The sequence below is a fragment of the Drosophila suzukii genome, chromosome 3 (assembly GCF_043229965.1).
Source record: "Drosophila suzukii chromosome 3, CBGP_Dsuzu_IsoJpt1.0, whole genome shotgun sequence".
Lineage (NCBI taxonomy): Eukaryota > Metazoa > Arthropoda > Insecta > Diptera > Drosophilidae > Drosophila > Drosophila suzukii.
Genome location: NC_092082.1, coordinates 63,848,667 through 63,861,660, shown reverse-complemented (window position 1 = coordinate 63,861,660; position 12,994 = coordinate 63,848,667). Strand labels below are relative to the sequence as shown.

The 12,994-nt window shown below is 43.0% G+C and overlaps 1 protein-coding gene across 1 annotated transcript; it reads left to right on the top strand.

Annotated features, from left to right (window-relative positions):
- The first annotated feature begins 9,593 nt into the window (after positions 1-9,593).
- On the top strand, positions 9,594-12,645 carry LOC108015818 (uncharacterized). The gene is made up of 4 exons (XM_017082382.4): positions 9,594-9,978; positions 10,203-11,051; positions 11,146-11,725; positions 12,057-12,645. The coding sequence occupies exons 1-4, from the start codon at positions 9,668-9,670 to the stop codon at positions 12,549-12,551; spliced, it is 2,235 nt and encodes a 744-aa protein (XP_016937871.4). The 5' UTR covers positions 9,594-9,667; the 3' UTR covers positions 12,552-12,645.
- Positions 12,646-12,994: the final 349 nt, after the last annotated feature.

Here is a 12,994-nt window from a genome sequence, read left to right as displayed (position 1 = left end):
GGCGAAAAGCGGAGTCTGTCTGACTGACAGACGGACAGACATCATGGCCAGCTGCAGATGCAGATACTAGTACAGATACAGATACAGATGCAGATGCAGATGGAGATGCAGGCTCAGTGGCTTTGAGCTCTTTGAACGCACCATCGCCATTTCAGCCAAAAGTGCAAGTGACTAAAATGCAAATGGCGCATGTGTGCCTGTGTGCGATTGTCTGTCCCAGTGTGAGTGTGGGTGTGAGTGGGGGTGTGAGTGCGAGTGTGAGTGTGGGTGTGAGTGGGGGTGTGAGTGTGAGTGTGGGTGCCTGAGTGTGAGTGCGTGTATGGCACCATGTTAAAATGCAAAGCGATGCTTTTGCTGCTGCGGGGCAGCGCATGCAATAAAATGTTTTACATCCTGTTTATTTTAGTTAAATACTCGAAATTATGTGTTTGCCTAAGTGTATTTGTTAACACAATGCCAAAAGCTTCCCCCTCTCTGGAGTGTGTGAGTGAGTGTGAGTGGGTGAAGTGGAGTGCATGTAAGTGTAACAATGCCATTTTCAACATTTTAAACTGTGCTCCACATGAACTCAGTTGGCCAGCCGTTTTCTGTGCATTTTAATGATGTTCCTTTTCTTCATTAGTTGTTAAATAAAGTTAGGAATCTCATGGCCAGTTGTTAAATTAACACTTGTCTTTGTCTTTGTAATATGTGTCATCTTTTATATGTGTCATTGACAGTCGTACAGATATACAAAAGTTTCATATTTGACAACACACAACAAATTTATATGGGAAAAATTAACCTTCGAAACTATAAAAAAATATTGATGAGTATGTTGTTGATCCTTAGGGGACTGTTGATAAGCAAAAACGACCATTTTACCATTGCTCAAATTGACAATTAGATAGTTCTGAACCATATACCTATTATATTGGCCAATACACACACATTTTTGTACTACAAAATAAAATAAAATATTAATGTACATATGTGCAGAAGCAATATCACTAATATGGATATTTAAAATATTATAGACCGTCGGAAAAAATAAAAAGTTATATACTATTCTTATTTGATCTGAATTCCTCAATATTCTTGAGTCTTTTTTGATCGCAACTGCTTAAATCCCCACTTAAAGCTTATTTCTCCCACTGTGGCTAAAAGAGGGACTTATGCCAAAGAGTTCTCGACGGTTCCCGGGAAAAGTGCCACAAACCATTCGAACCACTTGCTCAAAGCGGACATCAAATGCAAATTTCCGGACCGGTCGCTGCCGCAATCGTACGCACTTTACCTTTGTCTACGGCAGAAGGCCGGGGAAACACACGCCCACCAGCACTCACGTGGGCCACAAACAACTTCCGTAAAAAGAGGAACGCAGACCCGTAAAGACGGTGCCGATGCTCTGTTTCGGACATGTGCAAAACGGGCATTTAATGTCCTGGGCGCGAACAAGACCCTCAAAGGATCCTTTGTCGGGACGCACACTCTCCCGCACATCTAAGCCTTCTCGCCTGCAACTGCGCCTAACCCATTTGTTAAATGTAGCGTGAGGCTTTGTTTCGAGTTCAGTTTAGTTAAGTTTCTAGTTTTTAGTTTTCAGTTTACAGTTTTAGGCAACATTTGCGCTAATGACTGCACACGAAATAGACTCCAGTTACCAAAAAGAACGGCTCACAGTGGAAGTACTTTAGCACAAATTTTATTTCATTTGATTTTAAATTGTTTCCTTATATTTCTCATATACCATTTTTGATTAAATGTTGGGATATAAACAAATTAAAGTAACGAATTGAACAGATACATCTTACATAAATTATATATTTAGTTCTATAATTTTCAATGCCACCTAATTCTACTACAAAAGTAACTTACAATAAAAATATATTGAATCCTAGAAAATGTGTTTAATAATTATAAAAATTTAAATAGCACCAAACCCAAACATATTTTAAAATTCTTTAAGAATGGTCCACAAATTTACGTGTATCCTATTAAGAGGTCCGTGTATCAGAGTAAGCGAAGTTCATCTGTTTATCCGTGCTTTTCAATGGAAAAAGGTAAAGTGAAAAGTCTGAAGGTAGCGCCCAGAACAGTAGGCAACACATATTTTCCGCCCTGTAAGGGAAATGCACGAAATACATTTTCAATGCAAATGCGCGAGTGTGAGCGTGTGTGAACGTAAAATATACATAAAGGAATAAAATAAATTCACACGCAACTGTCAATGGTTGCGTATTTGCAAGGACCCTTGGTCCCGCCCCCCGAGCTCCGCCCCCTCCCCAGTCGAAGGTTGCCACCCACTTTCCCCCCGCCCTGCCGGCCCACTCGCAATCTTTTTCCTCGGCGACGGCTGCTTGACTGTTGGGTCTTGGGTAATATTTTATGCAAATTGCAAGTTAAGTGTGAAAATAGTAGTGATTGGTTTAATTCAGCAATGTCAACCAAATGGACCGATTGGTGGGCCGTGGGCGGCGGGTGTTTGGGTGTTTGGGTGCTTGGGAGGTTGAGTGTTGGCATCGCAAAAAACAGGAAAAACCGAACCAAAAACGAAGCTGGGAAAGTGCAGAAACAGCAGAAAATCAGCAGAACTGGGAATACCGAACACAGAATACTAAAATGACAATTTCCGAAACGAAGGACCAAAACCGACAAAAACAAGGCCATGAAATCGAATCTGGTCTGTTGGCCATGTTGGAAATGCACTAACTGATATTAAAAAGTAACTTCTTCGGTTTAAAAAGATGATCCACCAAATGAAGTAATGAAAAAAGTAATAGTGCATTTCAACAACTGGTTTAAGACGTATATTTAGGTTCACTTGCACTAATAAATTTGACCATGTTTTATCACTTTTATTACTTTCCCCAGCCCTCTTTTCAGTTGTGAATTTTTATGTTGATCTTAAAAGTTTTATTGTACCAAAAGATAGAGTTATTATCTCAGTTTTTATGTGTTTCTGATGTTTCGGCTATGAATGTAAGAAATATGTCTTGAGTTATAAAACGCATTCTTTAGTATTTTCAAATACTTCAGTGCACACCAATAAAACAATCACTAACCATTGTCCAATTTCAGAATACGTTGGCTGTTTTAGTCAATGCTGTTAAGTTTATTCCTTAAATAAGTTTCAACAAATATTACTAACGTAATGACATTATTGTCAAACCCCTCGAAAGAAGAGCATTTAAAAATGGCAAGCAAACAAAAGCAATGCAGATTTTCATTGTCATGTAGCAAAGTCACTCGGCCCGGGAAGAGCAATGTGGTGGAAAGAGTGAAAGGCTGAGTGAAAGGGGCACGGCGAAAGCAAAAACCAACAGCAATTTCGGGAGCATTTAGAACAGTCGCCGGTCTGCAGTCCTTTTTGTTTTTTATATAAAATTTGTAGCAGTTTTTTACCCACTCCGACTTCGACTAGTGCGCTTAACCATTTAGCTGATGTAACAACCCAGGCGAGCAGCCAACCACTCAGCCAGCCAACCACCGACCCACTGAACCACCCCGGCACCACCCACCCACCGATGGCCCCACCCCCTGGCAATGTCCTTGTCAGCATTTTGCGCAGTGAAATTTTCGGTAAAATCTATTTTTCATCTTGGATTATGTGAATACATGAATGGGAAGCGAGAAGAATGGCAAGTTTTATTGTGACAGTTGAAGTTCGTTTTTTGTGGACCCGCAACCACACTGCCTCTATGTCCTTTTTCCACTTTGAACCTTCGACTGGCCAATGTGTTGTCCTCGACGACCACATTAATCAAATATCCGCATAATTAATTGTCGCTGATAATGCCTCCGAGTGCAAAATGCTGCTCATGCGAACTCGAAATGCACTCAGCCAAATTTTAATGGGGGAATTCATTAATAATGTTTGTTATGCAAATGGGAAAAATTGAAGGTCATCTCCCTACGGTGATGTCCTTTTGCTGAGTAGTAATTATTAGAGTTCAATATATAAATATTATCGTAATCATATTTTCATTATTTTACATTAAGGAAGTTCTAAAATTTAAAGGAACAGATCAAGTTTAAAGGTCGCTTTTTAGCAAGGATCTCAGTCCGGGTTCCTTAAATCTCCATATGTTTATTTTGGCTGGATGCAGGGACTGCCACTCCGATTTCCCCGTGCGCTGTTGCGCTTTCGCCTTTTGAATACCAGACCGATTGTGCCAACACGATTCGGGCTTCATTAGAGCCATGTTCTACAAATGCCAACCCGTATGGCATGCCTATGTCATCTGCTCTGCGCTCGAAAGTATGCCATAAAGTATGCAATGCCACTGGACGCTGTGGGAGTGTGGGTGTGTGCGTATCCCCTCGCTTTGTCCCCTTTCTCCGCCTTTCTCTCGCCATTTCTCCGACTGTGTGTGCACCTGCCTGCAATCGTAATTTCAATAAAAGTTGTTACGTGCACGTTGAAATTTTAATTGAAAGCACCAACTACGCTCACACTCTTACTCTCAAACACACGCTTTCGCACACACACAATCGCAATCGAACGAACAGCCGGGGTGAAATTGCTAGTTAATGATAAATGCTAAATAATATATAGAGTAAATTAGTTATAAATGGAAATTAGTAGCTCATATTAATATGCATTTGAATATCGTACAAATATAGGTAATCAGTATTTGTTTATATTTGTTTAATAAATCTACATAGTTTGTACACGTCATATGTAGAGTACATTAATAATAAATTGAATTTAATAACTCATATTAATCTGCAGTTGAATATAGTACTAATATAGGTACCAAGTAAATCTATATAAACAAATCTACCTAATTTTTAAACATCCATTTACGAGAGCCTACTCAAAAACAGTTTTAGATACATATTTTCTTAGTATTTTTAATTTATAAAATATTTCTTTATCCCCATTGCCAAATTCAAAGCGTTTATATGTTACTATAAATAATTTGTAACCCCTTCTATTATTCCGACCACCACTGTGCCCACAGAGCCTTCCGTGTCCTCGTCCTCGTCCGCGTCCTCGTTGTGCGTCAGCTGCTATCCTGCGACCCTCATCAGTGGAATCCCGAACAAAACAGCAATGGGGACAACGAGCATGACATTTCAAATGCGATGCGGCTAAGGAGATTATATTGCATCAGGTTTGATGATGAAAAAAAGATGCGACACATGTGACTCTGTTTGCATATACATATGCACCTGTCTTTGGAGGCGGGACGTGAGTGCAGCGTTTGAAATTAACTACAACATTGCATTTCCTTGAAACCACAAAACCCGTTTAAGCGGAACATGTTCGCTCATTAGCCAGGTGATATAGGGAACGTAGCCAGGTCCATTTTAGCCACAAGAAATGAACTCGGGTGTCTGCGGTCACCTGAAAAAACAGGAGTATTTACATTTTTGATTGGAATGGCACACCCCTATTGTTTTAATTAATTTCTAATAATAAGAATAAAATGGATTAAATGAAAACAAACGAAATCGTTTTACCTTTATCTCAACGATATCTTTAGGGAACATCATGCAGTACCGCAACATGTGCACTTTCGCTAAGGTTCCTAGCGCAGTTCCTTACCATCCCCCGAAATATCTATTATTTTTTCCAATCGGGCTTACCTTTCAATTGCCCTTGTGGGGGACATTCTGGCGTCTCCTCGTCAGAGATCGGATTTGAAGTGACAAGCGAGAATCGGTGAAACTTCGCCGGCTTCGCTGAAAAGCGGCAAGAGCCTCGACCGACCACAAACTAAGTCGTTAAAACAAAGAACCCTATCGGCTTACGGAAACTTTGTTGCAGCAGCAGTCCCAGTCCCACTCTCGGGATGGAAAACATGTTCGCCTCGGCCACTGCCAATTGCAAGTTTTGCATGTAAAGCGCCAAAAGTTTATGCTAAACTTTTGCCATTTTCCATGGATTCTTTTCGTTTGTCCTTTTGTTTTTGGCTGAATTTTAATTCCTGCCGAAAGTATGGAAATGTTGCCGACAGCTAGTATCGAATGGCTCCAATGTCGTTAGATTTTATGTGAAGGGTTCGAGCTCAGAGCCTCGAAGGGTCTCCCAGCAGACCGACCCAGCCAATACCAATCTGCATATAAAGCTGGTTAAACACGGCAGAAGATGGCCCAAATGAAGAGTTTTGGCCGACAAGGAGCTGCGTAAACAAGGCATCGCTTACATCTACGAGTCAAGAGCTATTTATCGAGCACTCGACTCAATGCAGCACTGAACCAATATCATCACTTGACGGGGAAGCTTCCTAAGCCTCGTCAAATATTTGAGGTCAAGTCCGTGGCAAGCGGACAATGGAGCGTGCACAATTGCCAGGAAGTCGGTCCATTAAAAATCGATGCAACTTATGCTGCCCCCTTAATTGATGACTTAATAAACAGGCAGCGCCAGTCCCCGAAAAATAGGAAACAAAGTGAGAAACTTGACCAATATGCCAGGAAACTTTGTAAATTATGCAAATGCACTCGACTGCGTCTGGTCTGTCCAGTCGCTGCCCCCGCTGCCCAGGATCCTGGGTCCTGTGGATCCTGTGTGCTTAATGACGCAACACGCGCTGCTCAATGGGCCGAGTACATAATTCTCGCTCTTGCAGCTGCAGTTTGGTCCGAACTTGAAAGGAAATACACTGAAATTGCAGAGGTCACTATTTAATACTGGTTCAGAACTGAACGACTGTAGAGTCAACCAGATAATAATAAACTAGTTAAAATTCAACAATTTCTTTTAAATTGGAGCTTAATAATATTTTTTAAAAATTCTCGCAAAGACTTTTAAAAAATTACATTTCTTCAAACGCATAAAAAGTGTTAAAGAGAAAGATTAGGTAAAGAATTTTCCCAACGAAATCAATAAGTTGACAAGGTTACAAATGGAAGGAGGATTTATTTGTCCTTAAGGTATAAAAATAGGTTTCGTATGAGTTATTTTTAAAAAACTTTAAGTCGGTTTTTTTTAGTTTTTAAATAAGTTTTGGGCAAAGCAAACATTCACGCAAACTATGTTTAAAAATAAATATTTTATAAAAAAAACAGTCTCAGATTCAACAATTAAAATGTAGGCACTTTGAAAATATTTATTTCAATACCTTGACCTTTGACCTGAAAATACCCAAAAAGTTCCATGACTAACTAGGTTTTCTTCGCAGTACACACCGCATTGCTGGACTAGTTCATCAAAGTTGGCTCGAACACAAATGAAAGTTTCGAGCCGCAGCCATGAAAGATGCATGGCGTCTGGCCGTGGCCCACCTGCACACTCATCGCTCCTGGGCTCCTGGACCTGTCCACCCCACCCATGTCCTTCTGCCCCTGACATCGGCTTTGTAAAGTCAACAAGCCAAAAATCCTTAGAAAAGAGAGCCGGCCAGGGAATGCGGCAAATGCAAAAGCAAAGTTTCGGCTAAACTCTTTTGTGGCATCCATGCCAACAAGGGGAATGGAAACTCGGTCGTGTCGCGACTGAAAGTTCCATTTTTTCTTAGAGGCAGCACCGGCATTTCCGGTTTATAACGTCCCTTGGGCCAATGTTGCAAACATGTCTGTTAAGCAATCGCGCCAACTTTTTGGCCTTTCCGCCTGGGGGCCAACGGCAGAAGAACTCTGCTGCTGCGAGACGAACGGCAGGTCGTAAATTTCAAAAATTTGAAAACAACAGCGGCAACAAGAAATACTTTTCACGCGCTGGCCGAAATTATTTTAAATCACCTGCTTCCCGGCATTTATCATTAGAGCCAGTCCGGCAAGGCGGTCTCCCTAACGACCGCAGCCAGTCTTCAGTTTCAGTTTCAGTTTTAGCCCAGCTCAACTCCCAGGACGACTACAACGGCAGCGAGATTTGCGAAGGAGCACTTTATTTTGGCCAAGCCATTGCCACGCCCCCATGTCCTCCACCGCCCACTCCAGTCATCCACTGGCACTCTTTACCGCCCCCCACCCACTCATAATGTTCGCTGCTTGTGATGTTATTTTGCCATTTTCGCGCTGGTTTGTGGCTAGGGGAAAACTGTTTTGTTATCACAGTGATAAATGGAAAATTATTTTGAATCGAGCAACTACTTAAAAGAATTCCCAAAGGTTGTAATAAATTTTGGCACACCCACAAACACACACATACATAACCGGGAAGGACATGCGAGGAAGGACAAGTTGGTAAGAGCGAATCCGAGTTGAGCTGGCTTGGAAATGTCCTTCCAGATAAAAAGGTGATTGACGAAGCGAAAGCAAAAGTCATGGTCGAACTTCCACTTAGCAATGCAGTTGTCGTTTACAGAAAAGGGCGAAAATGGTGGGCGGGTGCTGAGAAGTGGGCTGTGGGGCGAATTTCGTCCTGGCATGCACTTAATTTGTACTGGGAGCTGGGGACAAGGAGCCCCACTTCCACTGGAGAGACAACCAACCCCGAGCAAATTCACAAAGCCAGGAATTTTATAGGTCCACACCGTGGAAAATGTCCTCCGTGCTGGCAATTGTTGGATCTAATCTAATAATTAGGTAAACAAGCCGCTATAAGCGATTATATTATTATAATAGTGCCTATAATAATATAGTCTTAAGGAATGTTATAATATTTTTATCTCACATATAGATCAAAACAAATAGGATAAAAAAGTATTTCACTCGTTCTCATCCAAACATTTTATGTATATTGGATTACCTAAAATTACCACTCAAACTGTTTTACCATTAATTGATTTTTATGCTTATTTTTGTTGCACTTTTAACGAATTTAATAATTCGTCTCCGATTTTATAACTTAATTGTTCCATTAACTATTATAAAGAATTAATACGATTTAAATATATGGATTACATTCGCAACATCTATAAACTTACCCAAATTTTATGGTGCATAGCCCAACACCGTTCTCATGCTTACAAGCAACAACCAGCCTACTATTTTATTTAAAATACTTGCAAAAAATTTAACATCTAAAATAACTTAAGGGTTAATCAAACTATAAGTCGTCTGCTTTGGCACAGTGCAACATCCAGAAGGTAAGAGCATCTGCATATAGTACCCGTACCGTAGAAACCTCTTCCCAGACTTGGGGGCCATCACCGATCCGACAAAAGCACCCGGACAAGACGAGCACACTCAGCGCGCTGCTCTAACAACATCTATTTTTATTTCATTAGGTAGAAAAATAGCCGGCAAGGTGAAGCCCCTGGCAGCTCCGCCATCAAAACAAAGCGCAGAATATCGGGTAGAATGGGGGGGGGTTCGGTTGAAGCGGTTCTGGCCACAAAAAGAAACTGCTCTCCGCTTCTCAATTAGGTTAGCTTAATTTAAATTTGCTTCGAGTGCTTGGCAAGTGCTTGTGAGACATTAGCAGCAAATATTAGCAAACGCTCAAAGTGCGCCTCAAGTGGGAAGTATCCCAGGCGAGTTTTCTCAAATTAGCCGTTGTAAACATTTGTTACGCATGATACAGGGGGTGAATTGACAGTACTTTTTATAGCGCCTATAATATTAACTAACAGATAAGATTATAATATTAAATGGGGAATGGAGATGGAAACGGGGTTAACTAGTTGTGCTGAATATATTTTTTCAAACGATTTCAAAAAATATGTTCAAGAAAGATGAAGACTTTTTTCTAGCCATCACAGTGCTTATTAAGCACCTACAGAAACAAACTTCAAAACAAGACTTTCAATTGACAAACAAAATACAAAGAATTACTCAAAAACAGCTTGTCAATATGGACTTCGAGGATGAGGAGGAGGCTGTGCAACCGCACTATGCGCAAAAGTTCCGGGCTCCAACCGATCCCATACTGATGGCTACTTATGAGCTCTTTAAGCCCTCACCGCAGACTTTGAACCTGTATAGCGAGCGGAACCGTGAGATTTTTGCAGAGGCCTTCATCGAGGGAAACTTGGACACCCTGGGAAATCTATGCGTTAAGAGTCTGGCCAAGCTGGGCATCCGGGGTATTTCACCCACTTTGCAGGCGAGCCCGCAGCTCATGAGGATCTTTTATGACGCCCTGGATGTTGAGTTACCTTTGAGGTAGGTCCTTCGAATGTAGTATATAATCAACAAAGGAACAGCTGAGGTATATTTTATACATTTAAATTTAAGTTAAGTTTATTAAAGAATACTGTTCAATCCACCCGGGGCGCCAATTACTTTGACTTGGCTTATTATATATTCAGAAGCATTCGTCACTTTGTGGTACCCAAGTGGCTGTAATTTTTAGTCGGATATCATCGTAAATAATAATAATATTATAGGGACTGCTATTTGATCGAGGACCAGCGCTTTTGGCGACGCGTGGTGCTGAGCAAGACGCTGGACAAGACGCTGCACCTGAAACGCTGGAACGAGTTCGACTGGAAGTCGGAGGGCGTGAGCCGGAAGTTTGTGGAACAGGTGGAGTCCTGTCCCGTTAACGTGAAGCCGGAGAAGAGACTGGCCCAGTTGGCCGAGAAGGTTTGGGAGTACGTGAACGCCATGCACGTCCGCAAGCTGCAGGCGTTGCCCGACTACGCCTTCTCCAAGTATCTCGAGAGCGATCCCGAGGAAGACATAACCTCCGAGTCCTCGGACGAGGAGGAGATCTCCAGCGATGAGCCCGACACGGATCTGGGCATCGATGGCGAGGGCGAGGAGGAGCAGGAGTCCAGTTCAAGTAGCGAAGTGGGCATTACTTTCTGGCGTGCGGAGTCCGAGAACGAGGACACGATGCGCAAGAATGCGCGACGCCAGCGCAATGCCAACCGCCAGCAGGCTCGGGATGCCATTGCCAGGAAGCGGGCGGAACGCGAGGAGCACAAAAGGAGGCGCCTGGAGAAACTCAACGCCTTGAGAAACCCGGACCCTTCGGCCAAGAAGAAAAAGAAAAAGAAGGAACCCCCCATGCAAGACGTGTTCAGTATAAATGTACCTCCCGAAGTTCCCGATGATGAGGATACAAAGCCGGACAAGCGCAACAAGCAGCTGATGCTGGAGCGGATCAAGCGCTACGACTATCCAGATGTCCACTGCCATCACATCGACCTGGGGTTTGTGCGCTTCTTCCAAAATATGGTGTCGTTCACACTGGAGTTTTTGGGACCACCGGAAGTGAAAGACTATCACAGGTTAGAACAACCTCAAAAATGTAGTTAGCTAGTTATAAAAAACTAGCTCATGATGATTTAAAATATTCCCATTTATTTTTTCCCCATCCCACAGCCGCTATCTGAAATTCTCACACGGTGATATGGTGCGCCTGAGCAGAGGGCTACGTTCCTTGCCGAACCTACGAACTTTCAGGCTGCGAAACAGCCGCTTGAATCTAAAGAAGTTTCGCATCTTGGCCCGCGCTCTGCAGACCTTAGATTCTCTGGAAGAGGTGGACTTCGGCTACGCTCTTATGACGGATGACTGCAGTGAAGGGTTGTCCTACTTGCTAAAGCGCCCCAGGATGTACCGCTCTATCCAGCTTGAGTACAATCGACTGGGCTCTAACTCTGCGGTGGTGCTGGGCGAGGCCTTGACCCAATCCCAGGAGGGGGTTTTGGAGTATCTGGGCCTGGCCCATAATCCGCTTAACGAGCTGGCCTTGCACTCGCTCATCACAAGCATTGTCGGCACCCCGCACGTGATGGCCCTCAACATCTCGGGCACCGACACCACCCATGGCCTATTTGCTCGGGATATAGGCACTTTGCTGCGAAGTCACACACCTCTGATCAGCCTCGAAATGTCCGCCATAAACATAGGAAACAACCAAGGAAATCTGATACTAAAGTCTCTGGAGAAGAACACGAAGGTAAGCCACAAACTTTAAAGTAGATTATCACAAAACATTCAATAGGAATTAGATGCATCATAGAACTGATCGATCTATTTAAATTCTTACCAAATTATTCAATATAATATGTAGGTAGGTTGGTTTAAAATTATATTAATGGTAACCTTAATATTTTCAAATTACTTTTTTGTAAGCCAAGGTATGATCTTAATTACCTTAAAGGATTAGCTTAAAGTAATTAATCAAGGAATTCATTATATATATTTTTGTGATAAGTGCACTAAAAATAACCCATTTCTTTTTAGCTCTGGCTAACTATAAATAAATATTAATACAATCCCATCTCAAGGTCTTGTACGCGGACCTGCGGGAGTGTGATCTGAGCGAAGAACAAGAGTTCGAGGTGGACATAATTGTGCGTCGTAATAACTACATACTTGAGAACCTACACCACGGCGAGAATCTGTGTGCGGTGGTCAAGGAGCGACGTCATCCGATTGTCCAGCGGATTGAGGAGGACTTAGCGAGGCGCAAGGAGTGCCTGGAAGTGCGGCCCAAGTTCTCGAGCTCCAGCGAGGAGTCCATTCCCGAGGTGGTGGAGGAAAAGAAGGAGGTGGAGGAGGAGCGGGATATCTGGGCCCTGCTGGCTCGCTGGAACCAACCAGCTCAGCCTGAGGCGCCTGTCGCCGAGGCCCCAAAGGAATCTCCCAGCCCATCGATGGCCAAGCCACCGCCCTTTGTCTACGAGGCCAACAAGTTCGACATGCAGCAGTTTCGGGAGTCTGTCTTTCTGCCGGGTCCTGGCAATCGCTTTTTCTACCTGCAAAAGAACAAAACTCCCTAATTTCTAGACGTTTTCACCACCAGTAATTGCATAACATTGTACTCTGACTATATTTTCAAAGCATTAAACGGTCCGTTTAGCCGGCAACGCAGTCCCTATCTCGAGGGCTCGCAATCTCGTTCGACCTAATGGTCACTTTAAGCCTTCGCCATAAAGTGCCGCGCTGGCATAAACCGAGATCTAATTAAGTCGCTGGCAACGTGTTTGCTTTGGGGACACGCCCACAGTTCCGGGGGCCACACCTCATCCGAAGGTCATTGCGAGTGCACTGCGAGTGCAACAAAGTCGAGCAGTTTGCATTTAAGCAGCGCAGATTTGGGCAACAGTGTCGCCAATTTAATGCCACTCCCTCGGGCACTCCTGCCGTCCGGGCTTCAAAGCCAATGTCGCTGACACTGGGCTACTGAGCCATAAAAGAGAGAGAGTATGCACTCAGGAAAAGT